The sequence below is a fragment of the Wyeomyia smithii genome, chromosome 3 (genome assembly GCF_029784165.1).
Source record: "Wyeomyia smithii strain HCP4-BCI-WySm-NY-G18 chromosome 3, ASM2978416v1, whole genome shotgun sequence".
Taxonomy (NCBI): Eukaryota; Metazoa; Arthropoda; class Insecta; order Diptera; family Culicidae; genus Wyeomyia; species Wyeomyia smithii.
In genome coordinates, this window is record NC_073696.1 from 226792649 (window position 1) to 226814517 (window position 21869).

The following is a 21869-nucleotide window of genomic DNA, read 5'->3' on the forward strand; positions in this document are numbered from 1 at the left end:
AACTACCTGTACTAATCAGAATACCACAGAGCCCGAACCGTATTTATTGTTAAATTCAATAATGAGCCGTTTCAAAGTCTATATAATTCATTTACAGCGTATTTGCAATAGAGTAGATTTATTTAAGAATTGTTCCAAGAGCTATCAGATACATATTTTAACAAGCGACAGTAACTTTTAACAGAAAAAAAAACCAAAACCCTCAATCACACAGAATGAAACACTTCAAAACCAGGATCGCAACGGACAATAAACTAGCGAATTGATACACTTCAGGAAACCGAACGGACAATAAAAACGGAAAATGCATTTGCGGTATGCCCTCAAAGAAATACTATCAATGAACAACAATTGCCTAGTTTTATTTCGATCCTAACAGTAGAAAGCCTTACACCTAAAACTTTTGCTATCGTATCACCTCATGCAGGGGGAAGTATCGGAATGATTCGTTGAAAATATCGGTAAACGCCACACTGACTAGATCGTTGATCAGAGGTTTTATAAACGGAAATCCAGGCTGCCACATGGTGTTAATGATGAAGTCGGCCAGGGATTCTAAAAAAACAAATATTGGGTTACAAATTTACTTTTATCTAACCAACTCTTACCTAAAACTTTCGATCCATTAAACAAATCGGATATGTGCAGTTTCATATCTCCGATTTTGTCGATCTCGACGCGAACCTTCAGCAGCCCTCCTGGGCCGCCCACTCGCGTCACGGTCGTAGTTTGGCTGTAGTCATACAGCGTCAGATTCCAGATTCCTCGGGTGTGCCGTGGACTACCTAGCAGTTTCGATTGGAAGTCGTACTGTCCATCGAGAGACTTTTCTGGGAAGTATTGCGAGTAGATGATACGATTGTTCTTGTAGTCAGTCTTATATTTGGTTACTTCCGAAATGCTCCAACCGTACTCGGAAACGTTGGTCAACTGTAGCCGGTAGCCCGCTAAGCCATCTTGGTCTCCCCGGTGCTGTTCGACGAACGCCGATTTGTGTGGATCGAAGGGGGCAACGTTGTACTCGGGAAGACCTGGATATGAAGTTGATGAAAATTTGTTTTAAGATGACAATAACTGAGGAATTACCTGTCTTGAACCATGGTCTCAGGGCATTGAATGCCTTTTTAACGCACGGGTCGAAATCTGGTTTTCCGTATCGACAGTTTCGGAACAATCGGAATACTTCTTGCTGTGATGAAACGGAGCCGATGAAGTAGGATAAGAATCCCGCGACTAGGGTGAGTGTTATGTGTTGCAGATGCATTGTCTTTTGTTTAACGTTGGTTGACTGATTGCTGAAAGTTGAGAGAAAAACATGCCTTTCTGTAATTATAACCTTTTGCTTGATTGACATCATGTAAATTATTACAGAATGACAAACTAATCTAATTACTCTCTCAACCAAAATTTTTTTATTAGTATGAGTTATGAGTGTCAAAATAAAATTTGTAAATTGAAAACTGTCGATTATAGTTGTCCTGAGTAGGAGGAAATATATCCTTAAAAATTTCGGCCAAGACATTTTTAAATGAAACCGTGAACGAAATTGCCATTATTGAATCCATTAATTATTTATTGGTCAAAATACTACTAAAATTATTTATTACAAGCTTTTTAATTTAAAATGATTATCTGAATTGTTCAAAATTATTGAAATGCAACAAATTTTTAAAAACGTCGAAATTACATATTTTAAATTTAACTTTGGACCAAAGTAACATCAAAAGACTCTCTTTGTTTACCTTCTTTTTGATATGTATTGAAAGAAAAAATAAGTTATTTTTACAAAAATAAGTTATTTTTACATATTTAATGAAAGAAAAAATAAAAAAATTCAACTCTTTTCTTTGTAATAAAAATTTTGTGTTATTTTTCAATTTTTTGTCATAATTTTTTTAGGGTGTATTTCTTTACAAGGCATTGTTGATTCGTTCCGACTCATTCTCAAGAAGTTATGCTGACAGGGAAAGGGGGACTTCTTTTGGATGCTAATTCGAACGTCTGACCTCCATGTTAGGAGCACCTCGAAACAGTGTCTGTTTGCCATGTTAGAAACGGCTGAACTACCATCTGGTTAGTGCACTCAGGACTCAAAACGCCAAAGCCAAATGTCCTGGTGGTAATCGGGACTTAAATCAGCGTTGTTCCCCTGCGAGACAGTGGGGATGGTTGCGAGCCTTGCTAGCCTGCATCAGGAAAAACAACTTGGTAACGAACGAATAACAAACAGATTCGATCGATTGGAAACTTGAAACATGAAACTGCCGATCTCTTAATTTGTGTGCTTGAAAGATTCTATGCCACGTACTTTCCGGGATGGTAATGCCATTTACCAAACCTGCGGCAATATACATGAGCTTGGTACAACTTTTATCGTGATGGGCGAGATGCAGAGATCGGTGAGCCGAATGTGCCGGTTCTTCAGTTTCAGTGCACAACCCTCACCTCGGAAGCAACGACGATGAAGAGAATTAATGCTATACGCAGCTGGAGCACGAATGATTGCTGCCAAACATATGATATCGAGTCCATCATTGGGGATTACAACTCTCAAGCTACCTGTTAGAACGTGGAGCGATATACACTACCAGCCATAAGTTTGGAATCGCTTTACTGAGTATTGCAACACCCAGTTTAAATATTGCAGCACCGCCCGAAAAGTTTAGCATCACCTGGAATAGGCGGATATCCCGTGTTTTTGACAACCTACTTGCGGTTTTCAGCAAACTTGTTCAGAAGGTCAAAGGCTACTGTATGGTGCCTAATTCAGTGTGGAATTTTACCACTATGTGGCGCTAGTAAGCACGCATTTAGTCGTATTTTGAACTTAGCTAATATCACGTTTCCGACCTGCTAGGAAGTTGCGGTGTTTAGCAAACTTGTTCAGAAGGCTAAAGGCTTCTGCATGGTAGACAATTTAGTACTGATTACCTCGCTATGCGACGCTAGTAAGTGTGCATGCACTTCTTCGTATTTTGACGCGCGACTGTTATTTCCCAGAAAGTTGCGGTCTTCGACTAGTGCCGCCAGTTATGGTGAAGCATGTCGAAACACAGTATAACATGCATGTGTGTTCGAAACTATTCCATCTAGGTGACTCTTTCCAGCAGATCTAGTTAGTCGCTATACAAAGTGGAAGAGCGGCAATTTCTCAGTTACAAAAATAACTTCCACAAGGCAGTGTGTGTCGAGGCGTGTTTGGAACAAGGCACAATATTGAAGGGTGATCGATATCGGTCTTAGGGGAAACTACCTCCCCACTAGTCAAATTGGCCAAAACACCATGGTTCGAGTCCTGTCTGGACGAGGTAAGTTTTTTCTAAGTCTAAATCATACCCTCAGTCCTTGTTCATTTTTAGCATCCTCGAAAAAAATACGTTCATTGCTTACTTTTCAAAACTTAAAATGTAATTAGTTAATGAAGCAACAATTCGTGATCTTCTGAACAACTTGGCTGAAACTCTCCAATTAATGGGATTCTCAAGCTAAGTTATTTTCGAAACACTCAAAACTACATGCACACTAGCGTTGAAATCCGAACTATAAGTCTCCTCCAATCACAAGCTCCTGAGCAAGTTTGCTGAAGATCACAACTTTCTAGGTTTCCGAACTCAAGAGATACAGTTACATAAATCAGTCCATTTTTGGTGATGCTAAACTTTTTGGGGTGCTGCAATATTCGAGATGGGTGTTGCAATACTGAGTAAAACGATTACAAACTTATGGCGGATAGTGTAGGCAGAAGAGGAGACAGCAAATGCAACTATTTCTGGAGAGGAAGGCTTTGTGCCGCGAGCCGGAATGTTAAGAGATAAGAAAAGGAGTATTCTGGTGGAAGATCTTAAGGCGACCGAAGGGTAATGAACGCTCGAATGGTGTACAGCAAGAGGACAATACCGTCAAGCGACTAAAGAGCAACAAATCGGTCGGCAACGAAGATATCAAAGTAGAGGTTATCAAGATGAGGCCGGATTATTAAGTTTTGGGATACCGAACAGCTGTCGGAGAGTGAAAGGATGGGGTTATCTGCCCTATCTACAGAAAACGCGACACAAACTGACTGTGAGAATTGTCATGCGATAACCATCCTGGTGGTCGCCTATGATATATTTTCCCATGTCATCTTCCAACGCTTATCCTCACTAGTGAATGGAATCGTGGTAAGTTTTCAAGCTGGCTTCGGGGAAGGCCGATCAACAACGGGCGTGATCTTCACTTTACGGTAGATCCCGGCTTTTCTTGGAAGCTGGTCTGACTGATCCAGGGTCCGAGGGGTAGAAACCGGTGCTATGTGAGGATCCCAGGTGGAGTACCCAGGTGCTATGTGAGGATCCCAGGTGGGGACTTCATCAAGGTGATGGTCTTGCTTGTTTGTTGTTCAACTTTGCGCTAGGAGGCGTTATGCGACGAGAGGCACTCAATACGCGGTGTACGATTATCAACCAATCCAGTCAATTTACTTGTTTTGTCCATGACGTAGACATTGTCGGCCGAACATTTGAGGCTGTGGTAGAGCAGTACCAAAACGCGAGGCAGAGAAGGTTTGGCTGAAGATTAATACGTCCAAAACGAAGTACATGTTGGTTAACCCTGGCGGGACCAGATTGACGGTGATGAGGTCAAGGTAGTCGATGAAATCGTCGTCCTTGGCTCCTTGGCAACTTCGGACAAGGATACCAGCCGAAGACGTATAATTTCAGAATGTCATGCCAACTATGAACTTCACAAGAATCTGTGGTCAAATTGACTCAGTTTTTCGTAGAAAGTGTATCTATTAGAAAACGCTCATAGGACCGGTTGTCCTCTACGGGCACGAGACATGAACACTGCTCTTGCTCTTGGACTTGCGAGTACTCGGAGTTTTTCAACGATGGTTGCTAAGAACCATCTTTGGTGGCCTGCAAGAGGACGGTGTGTGACGGCGAAGAATGAATCACGAGCTCGAGCAACTCGCTGGCGAAACTAGTATCTCGAGGGTGGTCAAAGCTAGACGGATATATTAGGTAGGACATGTTGCACGAATGCCCTGCAAAACGGATATTCGCTGGGAATCCGGCTAGAAAACGTCTAAGAGTAGCGCAGCGGGCAAGATGGTTATACCAAGTGGAGCAATACCTGGCAAGCATTGAATGCCCGTGGGATTGGAGAAACGCAGTCAGGAACCGAGTTCATCAAAGGAATTTGGTTCACCAGGCTGTATAATGTTTGCATTGGAAAAATGGACAAAAATTGCGGATTTGTCATGGTTTTACCTTCACACGCAATGACGAAATTATCCATACAGCATCAATCACAGCAACCCAGGAGTCAGCAGAAAAAAATCACAGCCTTATCAGTTGAACTCTAACCGTGATGGCAAAAACAGTGAAACTACTTCGTTCAGAAATGTGCGCGTTCCGGCATCTACAACATCTTGGCACTATTGGACAACAATCAGAGCATTGAAACGAAGTCCGGTTCCGGACTCTCTTGTTCATCTATCTATCAAAAAACTCACTCACATGTGGCAATTTAAACAAATTTTTTTGACATTTGATTGCTTTCCTATGTTATTATCGCGAGTTAAAATTGCATGTGGTATAGTGATAGTTTATCATGATGAATGCGGAACTAAACGGATACTAAACGAATTTTGCGAAAAGACCTGGTTCGACATATGGTACAGGAGATTTTATTGAAATTTAAGAAGGAAAGGTATGATGTCGATGCCTAGCCAATGTAAGTGAAGATTCACCGTGTAGCAACAGTCCAGTAATGTTTGTACCTGGTAAGTTCCAGAAACTGCATCCAGAAGCCGCAAAAAAGCTTGGAGTCATATTTAAAGAAGTCTTTCCTGATAAAAAAAAAACAACGAAACAGTAGAATAACTGTCCACATTTCCCCTAAAGAGGTGCTGCTAGGTTCTTCGGAACTTGTTTCTGCTCACAATTTACCGTTACTGGAAACCGAATGGAAAGGAGCTCAAACTTTAGTTGTACCCTTATGGGAAGCAGCTGGTTTGCAAATTTCTCGTGAAAAAAGTATCTAAATTGATTAAAAAAGCCGCTAATATTAGGTTTGAAATAGCTAACGATAAATTAAAAAAAAAACATTATCAGCTTGAAAATAGATTCCGCATCTTGGATGGGCAGATCAATTTTCGGAGTAGATCTCCAATATATTGACGCAAATGAAAATGTTGCTATACTTGACATATTTGGGTATGTATCAAATGTTTCGTCCTATGTATTGCTTGAGAAAGGCTGCTCATTTCTTCAATTTATTTTCACTTTTGTTCAACAGCAATCCATGAAACAGTCGAGAGGCAGCTGAAAGAACATCTCATATACAGACGGCTGGCATTGACCGAAACCAAACTAGGAATCGCTCCATTATTCATCTCAACAGCAAGGAGCACCCATATTCATCTTATTTCTCTCATTTGACCAATTTACCGTCAAATTTCTACATATTTTAGAAAGTAAATCTATTTGCTTTTTGATTTTGTCAAGTGGATGGAAGTTTTACGTTGAAAATATGGTAAAATTTGACGAAAAATTGATCTAAAAAATTGATTACCATATAACTACTACACACGACAATAGAGCTACCATGATTGCGGCAGTGATGAATTGTCAAGTAGGAAGCGAGGATTATCCTCTATCTAGTGTTATATGAGATGTAAACTTAAAAACGATGTATTTCATATGAACCCATTATATATTGTAAAGCTCGTGAAACAGAAATAGAAGAAGATGACTTTGATGAAAAAGTATTAGCAAAAGATTCTATAAAAACACAGTCATGTGATAATTTCCATGATGATAGTGAAGAAATTCAACTATCAATGGAGGACAATTTCGATGACATTACGGTCATTACCGCTCTGCTAGCAGTTGGGTCATTCCATGTCAAGTGTCCGAGGAAATGCATCGACCATCTCCGATTTCGGACGGGATTTTTTGCGTTACATCATTAACGGATGCTCCTCTAAGGAACAACTCTTCGATTATTCAAACGCCTTCTAGGATACCATTAAGATTGCAGCAATTTATGTAGATGCGCTTTCGTGCGTAGCCAAAATCCAAAATCTTGCAATTTTAAAAATGCTGTATCTCTGGAACGCTACATTTTGTTTTTTTGCTGATAAGTGATTCCTATGTAAAATCGTCTGCAAAACACATTGGCGTGGTCAAAATCGAAATCGAAGGGGGGGTATTTTAAGGAAATTGCAAATTAAGTTTTGAATCGAAAAAAATGCAATGTTGACAACACTGCAGAAAAAAATTGATCCCGTAGTTCGATTTTACATCTAGAACCCTTCAAAATGATATGTCAATATCACCTGTAGCTCTTCAGGGTCCCGAGATACAAAATAAAAAGGTGTTTAGCTAAATTCGCAAAAAGTGGAGGCAGTCCCATTGGCCGAGGGGTCCACCAATCGGTATAACACTTTGTACTTATAAGTTCCGGCTCAAAATACATCGACTCACAAATTTTGGTTGAAATCGGAGATGGTCGATGCATTTCCTCGGACACTTGACATGGAATGACCCAGTTTGAGATGTTATCAAAACTATAAAAAAAATTTGGGTAATAGAAATCGCATTAAATTTGCCTTATAATACGCCACAAGAAATTCATCAACTGTTTTAATTAAATGAAATTCCACTTCCTCCTAAAATTTGTGAAAGCCAATGGAACATATTGTTTGTATTACTGGAATATCTAAAATCTATGAAACTGCAAAACGATAACCTACCAAACCAAACGGAACCAAACGTTTGTCAAAAAATGACAAAGACAATGTAAGGGTATTTTAAATTGGAGTGATTAATAAACAATACATTATATAGACGTTATTTTTAGTAGAATATCAAATGCTGGATCAAGACTACAAAAATCCGCGAACTGATCGGGCAGTATTATTATTTGATTATTACCGTAATGTTTCTGTAAAGGAAGCGGCAAGGTCACAATTAAAGTACCGCACATGAATGACCGATGCCGCTCGAATTTAACGGACATTCGCGCTCGAATGATGCTTAAAAGTCGCCGCTAACTAGTGCCCGCCACTTTTATAGTTGCTAAGTGCTTGCTGGTTTTTATGGTCAAACCTGGTTGCAGCAGTTACCATAGGCGTATCCAGGATTAGGCAGGATTCAAAATGGGGGGACTCACTTTTAAGAACTATAGCGACTGGACTAAAAAAACTGAGATAGGTTTAAGAATGAAATCACTACAACTCTGCTCTGGGTCGTCGCCTTCTTGGCTACGCTTATGCCAATTACGGTATTTAACATAATCGCTAATGATTCAATGCCACCTGTCTGAGCATGCATGGCCGTTAAAGAGCGCATACTGTAACTTGTGTTTCGTTTTAACGACACTGTTGTAAAACTAATCACAAGCTGTACTAGATTATAGAGCAAACTCGTGTTAATCTCCCTATAGTTACGCTATCCGATTTCTGCCATATAACGCTTTATAAACAGAACGTTTAAAACATGAGAAGGCGAGAACTGTGTGTGTATTGTACTCGAATCACTTTACACATGTTCGTTATATGTCATCATGCATGCAATGCATGCCACTTTCCGATAAAATATGCATTTTTCAAATCAATAGCATTCAACATTTCCTGCTAAAAACTCTAAAAATGGTCACTTGTACCGCAGCACATTAGCAAATCTGAACAAATACGGGTCACTTCAAAATCAAAACAAGTTTACCAAGTAAACCTTGCATGCATCACTCCTTTATGGTTCTGCTATTTGCTTGTACTGCACGCCGAAACTGGCATAAAATCATTGCACAAATAATTCCAACCCTATAGCATCAATCGCGCGTTTGGCAAACATTCACCTGCAATGAGGTGTGCAACCCCGCGCAGTAACACACTGACTGAGTGACTGATCAACAAATTTTCTTACATGCAATCGGCCGCAGGAGCGGTGGGTAGGTTGCTGAACTTTTCGAAGTTTCGAAGCATAATCAAGAGTGGGTAAATTTTTTGCCGAAGCATTACTTACTGGTTGGCCTCCAAGTCCAAATAGGCTCCGCACCGCAAAGCAAGAATGCTGGCGGGAGATGCTTTTAAAAAATGTTATGCCAAGCATGCGATGCGACGACGGCAGGAAACCTGCTCGACTGACACCAACCTCGTTCGGTGGAGCATCTCGGAGCTATCGATGCTACTGTTATTTGAATAGTGTGAACATCTTACTAAATAGTAAACCTACCTAATTAATCATACGAACATGTTTATGGATTCGTCCCATATTCAATTTAAGCCGGCCTGGGGTTGTTTTGTTCAGTTTATTTCTGCGTCCATTTCAACAAAACCATGTGTTTCAAGCGTGCTAAACCACGGCAGTGGCGGGCTTGAACGCATATACCGCGTTTCAAGGTAACTAGGTCAATGCGTGTTGCTTTCTTGTGCAGGTAATCATTCTGCAATCATCATCAAAGTCAGTTCTTTAACCGCTGTTTAAACAAATTTCATTGCAACCTGCAACATGTTAGCCACAATTTTGTCACCTTTGGTCAAAACTGTTGGCCATTTCGGTATTCAGTGCGATCCAATTACAGTTCTGAGACACAGTGAGGCACTAGAATATGGCCAGGACTTTCCACTGTTAATACTCGTCATCACTATATCAAAACTTTTCATTCCAAACTGGCGATAAAAGTAGCTAACACTAAAAAATGCTTGAACACACTACTAGACGGTTTGCATCGTTTTTTGCTTATGCTCTCTGATTCACTCGGCTGGTGAGGGTCAATCCCTCGAATCGTCGAAGCATTAATGCGTTATGAAACGTTTTCGTCGGAGTATAATTAGAGACGATATAAAACTGTTACAATTAGCGTACGATGCGAAGATAAACTGGTGGAAGCTTGAAACAATAAAAAGCTACTTATGGTTCCAAATCATTTTTTTATTTCTACTACACTAAAGTGTCGTTTGGAATTCACGGCTCGTAAATTGTTATGTACTGTTTGAACATGAGTAAATGAATCAAACGAAGGCAATAAAAATGCAGCCCATTCAGTATTTTTTCTATAGCATTAGTAAAAAAGTGGATGACAAACTTCCAAAGAAGTTTTTCGAGAAACCACACAAGTTTGTCTAATCTGAAATTCACAAACGCTTATGAAGCTAGCATTTAGGTAAATCAACGTTAGCGTAGGAAAGAAAAGAAAGAAAGTGGAAATGATAACAACCAGCTTGGCTAAATTTTCTGAGATTATTGTTCAACATATTAAGACTTACTCCAATGTCTTAAAAATTACTAGTATGCGAGTCCGAGAAACTTTCTTGTATTCGACGGAATAAAGCCCAATAGGAGACTGGATAACTTTCTATCTACTATTAGTGTATTTCGGTATGCAACTATAACTACTATAACGTCTATAACTACTCAGACTTAAAAAGATATTTTGAAGTAGCACTACGTCTTTCGGGAGGCTGAAAGAAGGTGTAGATGAAAATTTAAAATCGGAATACATATGAGCCGTTGAGAGCAAAAGTGGTACATGTGCCATTTCTACACTTTTTGGGTTTTTTGCATAAATTGATGCAGAACGCAATAACGTACTAGAATATCCAAGAAAAACCGAGATCTGATAACCTGAGCCAAAGTTATAGCCAGAAAAATTTTTGGTAATTAACATAATCACCATTTCGTTGAGAGCAAAAGTGGTACATGTCCAGTCTGTGCATATTAGATGAATTGTAGGTCGAAGATCTCAGGATATAGAACAATCAGTCTTAAGCAAAGTTGGTCAAGTGATTGAGTACTTTCAGATGAAGATCTGTCTGTTCTGGAATTTTCTCACTAAGTGGCGCTAGTGTACTTGTGACTATTTTGTAACAGAAAGAATTTCATCTATTTCAGTATCAACTCGTATGCTGTGGCCAATTTAGAAGATAACTTTCTGAGGTCTTTGATATAGATATATATTTACACACTGGACCCAGGTTTGGCTTTAGGCAGGCCACCGATAGCCTTCCGGAAGATACAGAAATACCGTAATTGAGGTCAATTTTCTAAAGTGATTCTAGAGCTTCCTACTTTCTTCGAAACTACTTCTGCGGGATTGGCTGGAAACTAAATGATTTCACCGAAAGATCCGGAACTAGCGTAAAATGTCAATTTCCAGTGTTTCTAAAGCTTCCTGTTTTTTTTCGAGACCAATTCTAGAAGGAAAATGATCTTTTAACGAAATATGCTCCAAGATGGCCACCACGTGAACCACCGGTACTACCATAAAAGAGATTAATTTTTAAGAACAGTCCCACTTTTTTTCTGAACCACTCCCAGACGAAAATAAATGATCTCATGACAGAATGTTACTCAAATTTACCATCAGATAGCCCTCCGAAAGATCTGGAATTACCATAAACGAGATTAATTTTGAAAAACAGGTCCTAGTCCCATCTGGATACGGTGTATATTTTTCCAAGGCTGTATCATATTTTCAGTTCACTCATTTGTCGCTCCTATAACTACATACACTGTCTGCTTTAATGAACAGGTCCTAGTATTTTCCGGGTTTTTTTTCGAAACTATCACATGCAAAAATATACCATAATATCAAAGAAAAGCCGAGATCTGATAACTTATACCAAAGTTATAGCCAAAATAATTTTCAGTTTCCCTCTTTTACGGTATTTCTGGATCCGGAGGGCAACCGGTAGTCTACCGAAAGTTCAACCTGGGTCCATCGTGTAGTTATTATCGACCAAATAGCAATTCTAAAGATACCAGGGTAATTTCCTTGAACAACTCTGCTGAAGACATGAATGTTCTATGTTTTAAGATTAGCGAGCTATAATGCGTCCTTCATGCTTAGACTAGACATGTACCACTTTTGCTCTCAACGTTTTCTGGTTGTCATTATTTTTCCTATAGAACAAAAGTGGTACATGTTTTTCCATTGAATTTTTTGTAAGTTTCTCAACCAGAACTCGTTATGCTTTTATGCACCGTCTTTTGAAACCTTTCCAGTAATAATTTAGTGCAGTTATGTTGGGAAAAATTGTTGAAAATAATCTATTATTTGAGTGTTCTCGTTTATCTCGTCTCCTGAAAAATTTATTTAATGGCACATGTACCACTTTTGCTCTCAACGGCTCATATTTATTCAACTTCGAATATTTATAACTCCTATGCTGCTTAGTACTTAGAAACAAATGTTTTCAAAGTGTATATAGTTTTGGAAGTACGAACATTATTATCTACAACAACACTATAACGATCAAACTCTTTTTTTTTTGTAAATAAAATCACTCCTTTAGGTTTTTATTTCTCTATAATCTAAACAATGATCAAAACAAAACGCAACATTTACTTTTTGTAGATTTTATCAAAAGAAATACTTTTTACTAAAAATGAAATCTTTGAGATATTAAATTAACATTTTTTTCAAAATTTGATTGCGGTTTTTTTTTTCTACAAAACTACTATCTACAAAGTTTCCGAAGACATCGCTTTAATAAAACCTTTCTGGCTCAGAAAATATTTTCAGTTACCACTACTCCTAAAATGAGTGGTATGATTATTTCCGGCGACAGAATGATGCCCAGAAGCCAAACTTTAGACACCATATCAGTCCACTTTCCATTTCCAGAGTAATTTTATAAGTGTTGGTTATTGTCATTGTCATAAACGTATTGATGCAAGGTAGTCTATCGTATTCTCACGTCTGTCTTCCAAAGAATTACCATGGTCTTAGAAAGCGTACAAAATGTTGCTCTTAAGCTTAAAATAGTTGCCCTTAAAAGTTTCAGCCATTCAACCATTCTTGTAAGTTTTCAACCATTCTTGTAAATATTGGTGCCCCTAGTGTATGCAGAAGTGCGTCGAAGTGCGGCAGGATGCGGCTGGGTTCGTCGCTTCTACGATGATTTATGGGTAAACTCACTTAAGGCTCTGAAAAGGTAACCTACAATAGGGGCACCAAAATTCACAGGAATCGTTAGAAAGTTATAATCTTGAAGTTATAATTTTTTCCAGTTTCTAGGGCAAAACCTGTGTTTACTAGTGTTATTGAAGAGGAGAAGTTCAAACTTATCACTTGCGATCACTCTCGTATGTAGTAATGCAGAAAATGTAACAAAGCCAGTTCTACGTCAGCTTTGCAGTCGTGGCTTTGCACACAACGCTTTTGTTGTTTCAAAAATTATGAAAACATACTTTTGACATTAGAAACTATCAAATTCTACTAATTTGCTCAGCATGGGATGAGACAAGTTGCCAATGACTTAATTAATGTTACTTGTCAGATCAAAGCAGCTTACGCTTGATTGAAATTGGTGTTCCTCAAGGAAGCCACATAGGTCCTTCACTAAAATTATACTGTTTGAGGAAAACGCAGCATTGTTCAATATTTCCAGTTATATTGCTTCAATGTATTTTCCAGAGTAAGAATGAAATTTCACGACTGTCATACAATTTTTCGACGCAAATCATCTTGAATATGAAAGTCTTGTGTATCAACAAAATTGATTTTCCAAAGTACATAGAGCAAAACTTAGCTTTGTGTTTTGTTGAAATTTTTATTGAAAAAACATGAGTTGTTTTATTAATTCATTTTAATTCGGTTTTTCATTTATTTTGATAACGCTCAGAGAGAAATGAGAGTATGTATGCATAAGCTTTTTTTCTCCTCTTCTTGACAGTACGTCCTGCCCATTTATTTATTAAAATAATTTCAAACATTCCGCATTGATTTCACATAAACCCGAACCTCGTGATTTGTTTATAGTCTGCAAATGCATGACGAATCGGATATTGGCTACGTTCAAACTTAAAAGACCAATCGTTTGGAATGATTGGTGCGGTAAAAAAAATGGACAAAAATTGCCGATTTTTCACTGGTTTACCTTTAATCGCACTGACGAAATTACTCATGCACATCAATCATAGTAACCCATGAGTTAGCAAAAAAAATTGACAGCTCTATCAGTGAAACTCTCACTGTGATGGCGAAAAAGGTGAAGCTACTCCGTTCAGAAGTGTGCGCGCTCAAAGAACGGTACCCCGCCGCGTCTAAACACTATTGGACACTATTGACACTGTTGGACACATTGACACTATTGGACAACGATCAGAGCATCGAAAGAAAGCCCGTTTCCGGACGGCCAACGACCCTGAGCGTCAAGAAGCTTCAAAGGATGTTGAGGAGAAAGACCGAGGGAAAAGTGGCTAAATCGCTGCGTGCACTTGGCCGGGAGGTTGGTGCATGCGGTTAAACAATGAAAAAGTATCTGTAGAACATGGGCATACATATCAGGAAGCGGCAGTCCCGTCCACTGGTCTCGGGGCTGCAGGCAATGACGCAGCGATAGCGGTTGAATAATGCTCACGTCGATTTTCCCGGCGAATCGCGACGTGGCAGTGGTGCTGGACGACGAGACTTATCTCACCCTAGATGGCAACGACTCGGGTATTTCGTATTTCACTTCTCCCACGAAGGTAGTAAGCTCCGAGGTGAAATTTATTTCACACACCAAGTTCCCCAAGAAGGTGCTGCTGTGGCTGACAATCAGCGAGAAGGGGATGTCAAAGCCGCTCTTCTTTCGCTCCGCGCTGGCCGTGAACGGGGAAATTTCTAGTACGAAGTGCTTGCCAGGCGAAGACACGGTGTTCTGGCCAGATTTGGCGTCGGCCCACTACTCGAAGTGATCGTTGGAGGAGATGGAGCGGCTGAATATCGAAGTGGTACCGAAGTCGGCGAATCCGCCCAACGTCCCCCAGCTCCGTCTTATCGAGAATTTCTGGGCAACCTTGAAGCGCAAGATCTATTCCAACAATTTTGTCAGGAAACGGAGGAGGAATTAATTAAGAAAAAACGAAGAAAGAGCTTAAAACAATGCCTACACGCATGTTTTCGTCCGCCATGGCGAATGTTCCGGTTAACTGCCGGAAGGCCGCTCGCAAAGGCGTAGATTTTTTTTGCAAATAAAATCATATAATTACCATTGATGGGAAATTTATCCAACTCAATTATCTGTCTTAGTTTTTCTTTCATCACCATGTGAAAAAACTCCATTTTTCTACCGCAAACGTTACAAAAATAACTGGAGTACAACCAACTGCAAACATTTGATTGGTAGAATCAAGAGATGCATTCGAAACGTCTATGTGAACGCCGTACACCGCTCTTTCTCCGGCATAACAGAAAACGCTTCATCGGAAAACCGATTATGGATCTTTTTCAAATTTTATTTAATTTTTGCCTTTCTCCTAGAAAGGTATACTGCCGGTACCCGCATAACTGTCCCATACTGATTTCGGTCACTTTTGAGTTATCATCGGGAATCTACTTTATTGTTATCATATTTTCTGGGAAAAAATTAAAATTGATACTTTTGTATGGAAAAACATGGAAAAAATACCAAGTTGTTTTTGTCCCATATTGAAAGTACCCGCATTACAGTCCCACTGCATAGTGGTACAAACTGCAAACATATAATTTTGCTCCAGATTAGTGTATGTCGGATTATTTTGGCATATAGAAGTATGTCATTTAATTAACTAGCCTATTGTTGTTTTTCTGTAGTACAATCAACGTTGCCAATGATACTGGAGGTTGCTGGTTGAATTTATATGTCATGGGACAAAATATGCGAGTACTTTCGAAATGTACCCGCATATTTTGTCCCATTTTGTCTTTTTTTAAGTTATATAACGTAAAACCAATTCCATCCATGGTTTTTTGTTCTCAACGATAAACTTGTGGTGCCACGAAACTGTTATGGTCATTGGTTCTGGATATAAGTGCTGGAATCCGAAAATTCACGGATAATATTAAATCGCCGTTTTCTCAACATGTTGTTTTTCATTATGGGACAGTTATCCGGGTACCGGCAGTATAGCAATCACTCAAAAACCAAAGGTATAAAAGTGCTGCAAAGGGTCGAATCTTGTATATCAATCGACTTAGTTAGACGTGCTGTACATTTTTTGTATGTGTGTGTGCGTGTGTGTATGTATGTAACAGTCTCCCAATCTCACTCGATTTTCTCAGAGATGGCTGAACCGATTTTCATAAAATTAATAGCAAATGAAAGGTCTAGTTGCCCCATAAGACCCTGTTGAATTTTATTGTAATCGATTTTTTGTTTAGAGGTTATGTATCAAAATGTGAAAATCACAAAACTTCATTATCTCAGAAACTACACAACCGTTTTGAACAAAATTGATATCAAAAGAACGGGCTTATTTTTTGAACCATTTGTAAATTAATTTTATAACGATTGGACATGTAGTTCATAAGTTATACTAAGAAACGTGTTTCGAAGTCTGTTTGAACTTACTCACTTTTCTCAGAGATGGCTAGACCGATTTTCACAAAATTAGTGTCATATGATAGGTCTAGTTGCCTCGTAAGATCCTATTGAATTTTATTGGAATTGGATTTCAACTTTGTCCGTTATGTGTATTGATGTGAAATCAGGCTATGAAAAGAAGCAGTATCCTAAGACTGCTTGAGATCACCCACTTTTCTTAGAGATGGATGGACCGGTTTTCACAAAATAAGTTACAAATGAAAGGTCTAGTTGCCTCATAACACCCTATCGTAACTTTATTAATTTTATCTTAATCGGACTGTAACTTTGTCTGTTATGTATTAGAATGTAAAAATCATGAAACTCCATTATCTCAGAAATCACGAAACTGATTTTAGCAAACTAGGTATAATGAACGGGCTGTCTCCAAAAACCCTAACTAACAAATTTTATGATGGTTGAACATGTGACTCAATGGTTATGAAAAGAAAGTGTTCAGAAAACTTTTTGGATTCACTCTTTTTGCCATAGATGGCTGGACTGATTCAATCAATTTACGTCAAAATGTCGCTTAATAATTGTTCACCGGGTTTGTCTCTTCAAAGTTATGTTTACGACAATACTTATTTAAGTCCCTGAAAAAATGTCGATGGCTAGCGGCACTAAAATCCACAGTTATGGGTAAAAAGCTACAATTTTTCGTTTTTTCCCAGTTTGAGCTTCGGGGCCACACTGGTGTTGACCAGTTTAATCGGACTTTTATTTCAACCGTTATGTATTAAATTGAAAAATGATAATTGTCTATTCTCTCAAAGATTACACGACTTATTTAAACAAAACAAATGTCAAACAAACAGGTTGTTCCTCAAGCCTACAAAAAAAATGAAACCCGAAGGATGTTTAAAACTAGCTGCTTTGATCAATGTTCGAAACTAAGAGTCATTATTGAAGTGTATTTTTGTAAGTGTTCATGTAAATCGATTTTAATAAATAATAAGTTCGAATGAGAAAGGCTGTTGTGGTCCCCGTGGCTCTGTGGTTAGCGGTGTTGGTCGGCTAGCTCTCCCACACGGTTGTGATATCGGGTTCGATTCCGATCGAGTCGAGGATCTTTTCGAGCTGGAAATTTTCTCGACGCAGCACTGGGGCACGGTGTATCGTTGTACTTATCCTACACATGCAAAATGTGCCAAAAACAATATCGATAACGAATTCTCTAAAGTAATCTAGTTGATCGAGACCGCTATTAGCCCCAAGGCTAAGCGTGCGATATTGTTGAGAAAGGCTGGGTCTCACTGCTGAATTAATTTGGGTATTCTGGTCTAGATAGTCGTAAAATTTATTCGTATTCTAGGGTGTTTTGCCAATCTGTGTCAGTTGTTATGTTTCAAACTGCAATCCTCTTTCAATAAGTGCTCGAATTTCATCTAATGAATTTTATCATATTTTCCTACTCTCTGTCATATTAATTTCATTAAGGAGAGGTACGAACAGCTAAGCAGAGCTTCTAAGTTTAGTTGAAGAACTTCACTTTCGCAGTTTCTTTTTAGTCAACCTTAAACTGATACTAGTGCTGTCATTTTTGTAGATGTGTAAGATGCGCGTTGTTTGTCGAGTGTTTGATGGCTGTTGTCATTTGCTGCGTGAGAAACCAGATCAAAATATTTGCACAGTGCTTCCAGATCTGCCGCAACATATGTTTAAACACTAAATCTGATTACTTTGTCGAGTTGATTTATAGTGTGATTTGTATATAAAAATAGTAACATCAGTTTTTGCAATCCAATAAATATCAAAAAATGGCTTCACATGTAATGAAATTTCATAAATAAGCGGTAATAAATATTTCAATAAAATGATGCTAAATGCGTTTTCGGTTGAAAAATAGTAAACATGTTGAGATGTTCAACGTAAGATAACATATATGTATTGAGTTCCTAAGTGAAATAAAGATAGCAGAGTTAGGCAAACTATACCGGATTACCATACATACAACCTAACGAAGTCGTCAGATACCCTATCTAAATTCCTTTTTTTCGTGATATTTCTACTTCGTCACAAAATCTTGTCAAAAAGTTCTGCAAAAACTAGAAATTAAGTATTGAAAACAAAACAATACTCAATGTAATTTATTATTTTACTCTCAAGGATTACTATAGAGCGACAGACTGACTGAACTTTTTATAGTATTAGTTGAGGTACTTTTGAAACAGAACTTGACCTTAAAAATCTACGTGTAACATGATGATTTTAAATTTTTCTGCATTACTGTTTGTAGGGTAGCGAACGGCTTCGGCAGGTTTCTGCAGAAAACGAAGAAAACTGTCGAAGAAAATCACTGCCGAAGCCGTTCGCTACCCTACTGCCGCTCATAGCAAGTCCGTTCCATTTGCGTTTTGGTGCTGATGAGAAAACAGCAATTGAAAATCGTAACACTTTTGGTGAAATCTTGCACTCAAATCCTTTTTAATCAAGACCATCAACAGAATTTAGTACTGCAATGACAATCTAACACTTTTGCATCATAAAATTCACATACACACCGAAATTTGATTAAAATTTGTTGAAAATCATAAGTTGGGACTCACATGCGATTACTTTTAGGGTACGTAGCCAGAATGATAGCAAGTCAGTCCCATAGCCAGCTACGACCAGTGATGAAAAAACAAACTACTACAAATCGATGGCGGTGCTAAAGCTTGCGTTTGGAATGAATCCATCGCTGGTCAATTCATAAATGACCTACTCTCGTGCTTCATTAAACAAGTTTTTTGTGAGAAGCATAACACAATGTAGCAACTGCACCACTCAAAATAAAATTAGATTTTGTTTTTACATTTGATACTACTGATAAATTCGAAATCAGTTTGGGTGTAGGAACTTGTTCTTAATTTTCCTGATAGCGGTCGCACGTTCGTGACGGCGGACAGGTTCCACGTAGCAGTGGAAGCAAATATGAAAGAACACCTATAGCTTGGGAAAATGTTTGCTGTTGAAGCTAAGTAGCGTACCGAAGTATTTGATATGACTGACAAATTCTTCAAAACGAAATTCGCGATAATAATTGAACGATTCTTGCCCACGTCTCTTCATAAAATACGGAAAAAATACGAAAAGTAGCATTTACTAAGGAATGCTTTAACTAACAATACAGTGACACACCTAAAGCGTTCACTGTCAACAAACAACAGCTGAACGAAGCTACTGGTGGAAACTTTTGTATGAAGAAAACATTGTACTAGCTAGAGCCACACGATGTAGAACGCGTAAAATTCAATCAAACCTCCTATCGAATATCACTTGGTACATCCAATTCTAAACCTGAAGACCATAAGTTGTGGTGAATATCACATTTTTCATAATTATTATTGGCTGTGGGGTTAAATTGCGAAGATTTTTGCAATGGGACCGACTTGCGATCACTTTTGCTATGGGACAAACCGACTTGCTATTTTTTTCATAGTTCCTCAGAACGAAGTATTCAAAAATATTTGTTTTATCGAAAGTAGATTTAAAAAGTAATTGATTCCATAAATAAACGCAAAATTGACAAAAATGCAATTGGGACGGACTTGCCATGAGCGGCAGCCTACACAAAATATAATAAATGTTTTCAAATTTTATGTGTTGACCTTCTCGTTTTTTTGTTGTAAAAAGCTCGTTTTCCACGGATTTTTTTTGTGTATTGACCAGTGACAATATTTAGTTTGTTAAATTGGAATCACTTCATTTTCACAAATAACTTGTAGTAAGTTAACCGCTACACCGTTTAAGATCATAAAACAAACACTCTTTCATTGTAAAGCTTAACAGGTAGGTACAAAAACCAAGGCTACGTCAGTTCCATTGAGGATGTAAGAAAAGAAATCTCCAGTACAATACAGAGCTCAACGCAGGAATCCCCACTTCGTTGTCACGATTCACTTGAACATGAACACACAAGCTAAATTTTCCTCTCCATAAAACACGACTTAGAAAATACAAGTATTCATTCGTAGAATCGTAACTGTGATCAAAATGAAAGGAAAAACTCGATCTCACACCGGATGACCCTGGGTGGCGTTCAATACTTTGGCACAGTCAAAACTTGAACAGAAAGCCCTGGCCTTGTCTTTTATTGTCGTTTTCGGTGTCTGTTTACAAGAGCACACTTCAACATTTACATTTGAGGTGTCGTCCTTCTTGGTTCGTCTTTCCACTGACCGATCCTTTAGAAACTAGTCACGGCACCAAGAAACCGTTTTTTTGACACTGTTTTGCCTTTGTTAGAGATTTTTTTATTTTTCCTTTCGCACTTACTTCGATCTATTCTGCGTTCCGGCGGATTCGAGACTGATCGCGCTGGCGTGGCTGCAGAGCAGCTGCAGTTGGACTCCCAGCTGAGTTCTCTGGCCTTCGATTGCATAGCCCGTCATCGCGGGGAGAAACATATTTGCGCGCCTCCACGGGTCTTTAACTGCTATTAGCAAAGAGCGGGGGGCGTGCGCCGGTTGTTCGGTTGCTCACTGTTTGACGATCGACTGAATACACGAACGTAAACACGTGCTACTGTAGCAGCGGCGCGCGGTATGCCGCCTTGCATTGCACCGATGTGGTGGCTGCTTAGACTTTTAGATGTTAAGAGCGATAGTTGCCGGCACCAATTCTTGTGGGGCGATTAGATTGAGATCAAAATTAATTGTTTGTGTATTGTTCGCCACTATCGTGATGGTGAAAATGCACATTTTAAACCTTAATTCTTTAGCTATTAGTCATGGGTTTCGGAGGGTTTTTAGTAAATTACTGTAAATCTTTGAGGATGTTTATTTTTCTTGCAGTGTTGATTTAGAACTACAAAAAGAAGACATGGATATCGGTGACCAAATTCCTTATGCCAACGATTTCGAATGTGATGACAACTGGTATTAAATTGAACTTATCAAAGGTGTAAAACTGTCAGTTCCAAAGATTATTTCTACGATTTTGATTGTTGAACATAAAATGATGTATTTATATTCATCTACCATTTTTTTTTCTGGGGTTATTTTTTTGGCAATAAATTTTACTTTTTATTAATAATCTATTGTGGTCCATTGAAGCACAACTAACAACCTTGGAAATTGAATCACTTTAATTCTAGAAAAATATTATATAAGAATCTCCGAGCCAGACAGTCGGCTCTAAGACAAGTGCTGATACAGGTCGGGTCGGACTCGATTATATAGAGACTTCATTATATATTGACTCGATTATATATGATTCGATTATATATAATTTTAGACTCGATTATATATAGAAGCAAAAAAAAATTTTCTTGAATTTCAAATATGACTTATCTAGAGCTAATATATCGTAAGAGAACATCTACAAAATACGTAACGCTTGATAAAAAGGGAAAAAAATTGAGAAAAAAAATTTAAAATAAAAAAACTTAAACATAAATACCTACCTGAATAGAAAAAAAATAAAAAAAAACTAAATAATTATTTTTAAAAATTTGAGAAATAAAATACAAACAAGTTGACAAATCTACATATACTTTTTTTAATATTTCTTCTTTACATTTGACTGCAATTACAGCAGGAATAACTACAAGATATGTATTTTTTTG

At 38.3% G+C, this 21869-nt stretch overlaps 1 protein-coding gene across 1 annotated transcript; it reads right to left on the bottom strand.

The window, feature by feature from the left end:
- Positions 1-361: 361 nt before the first annotated feature.
- Positions 362-20607, bottom strand: LOC129727912 (uncharacterized). The gene is made up of 4 exons (XM_055686192.1): positions 20579-20607; positions 1087-1295; positions 609-1031; positions 362-555 (listed from the first exon to the last, which is right to left on the bottom strand). Exons 2-4 carry the CDS (start codon positions 1262-1264, stop codon positions 407-409), a joined length of 750 nt encoding a protein of 249 aa, XP_055542167.1. The 5' UTR covers positions 1265-1295; positions 20579-20607; the 3' UTR covers positions 362-406.
- Positions 20608-21869: the final 1262 nt, after the last annotated feature.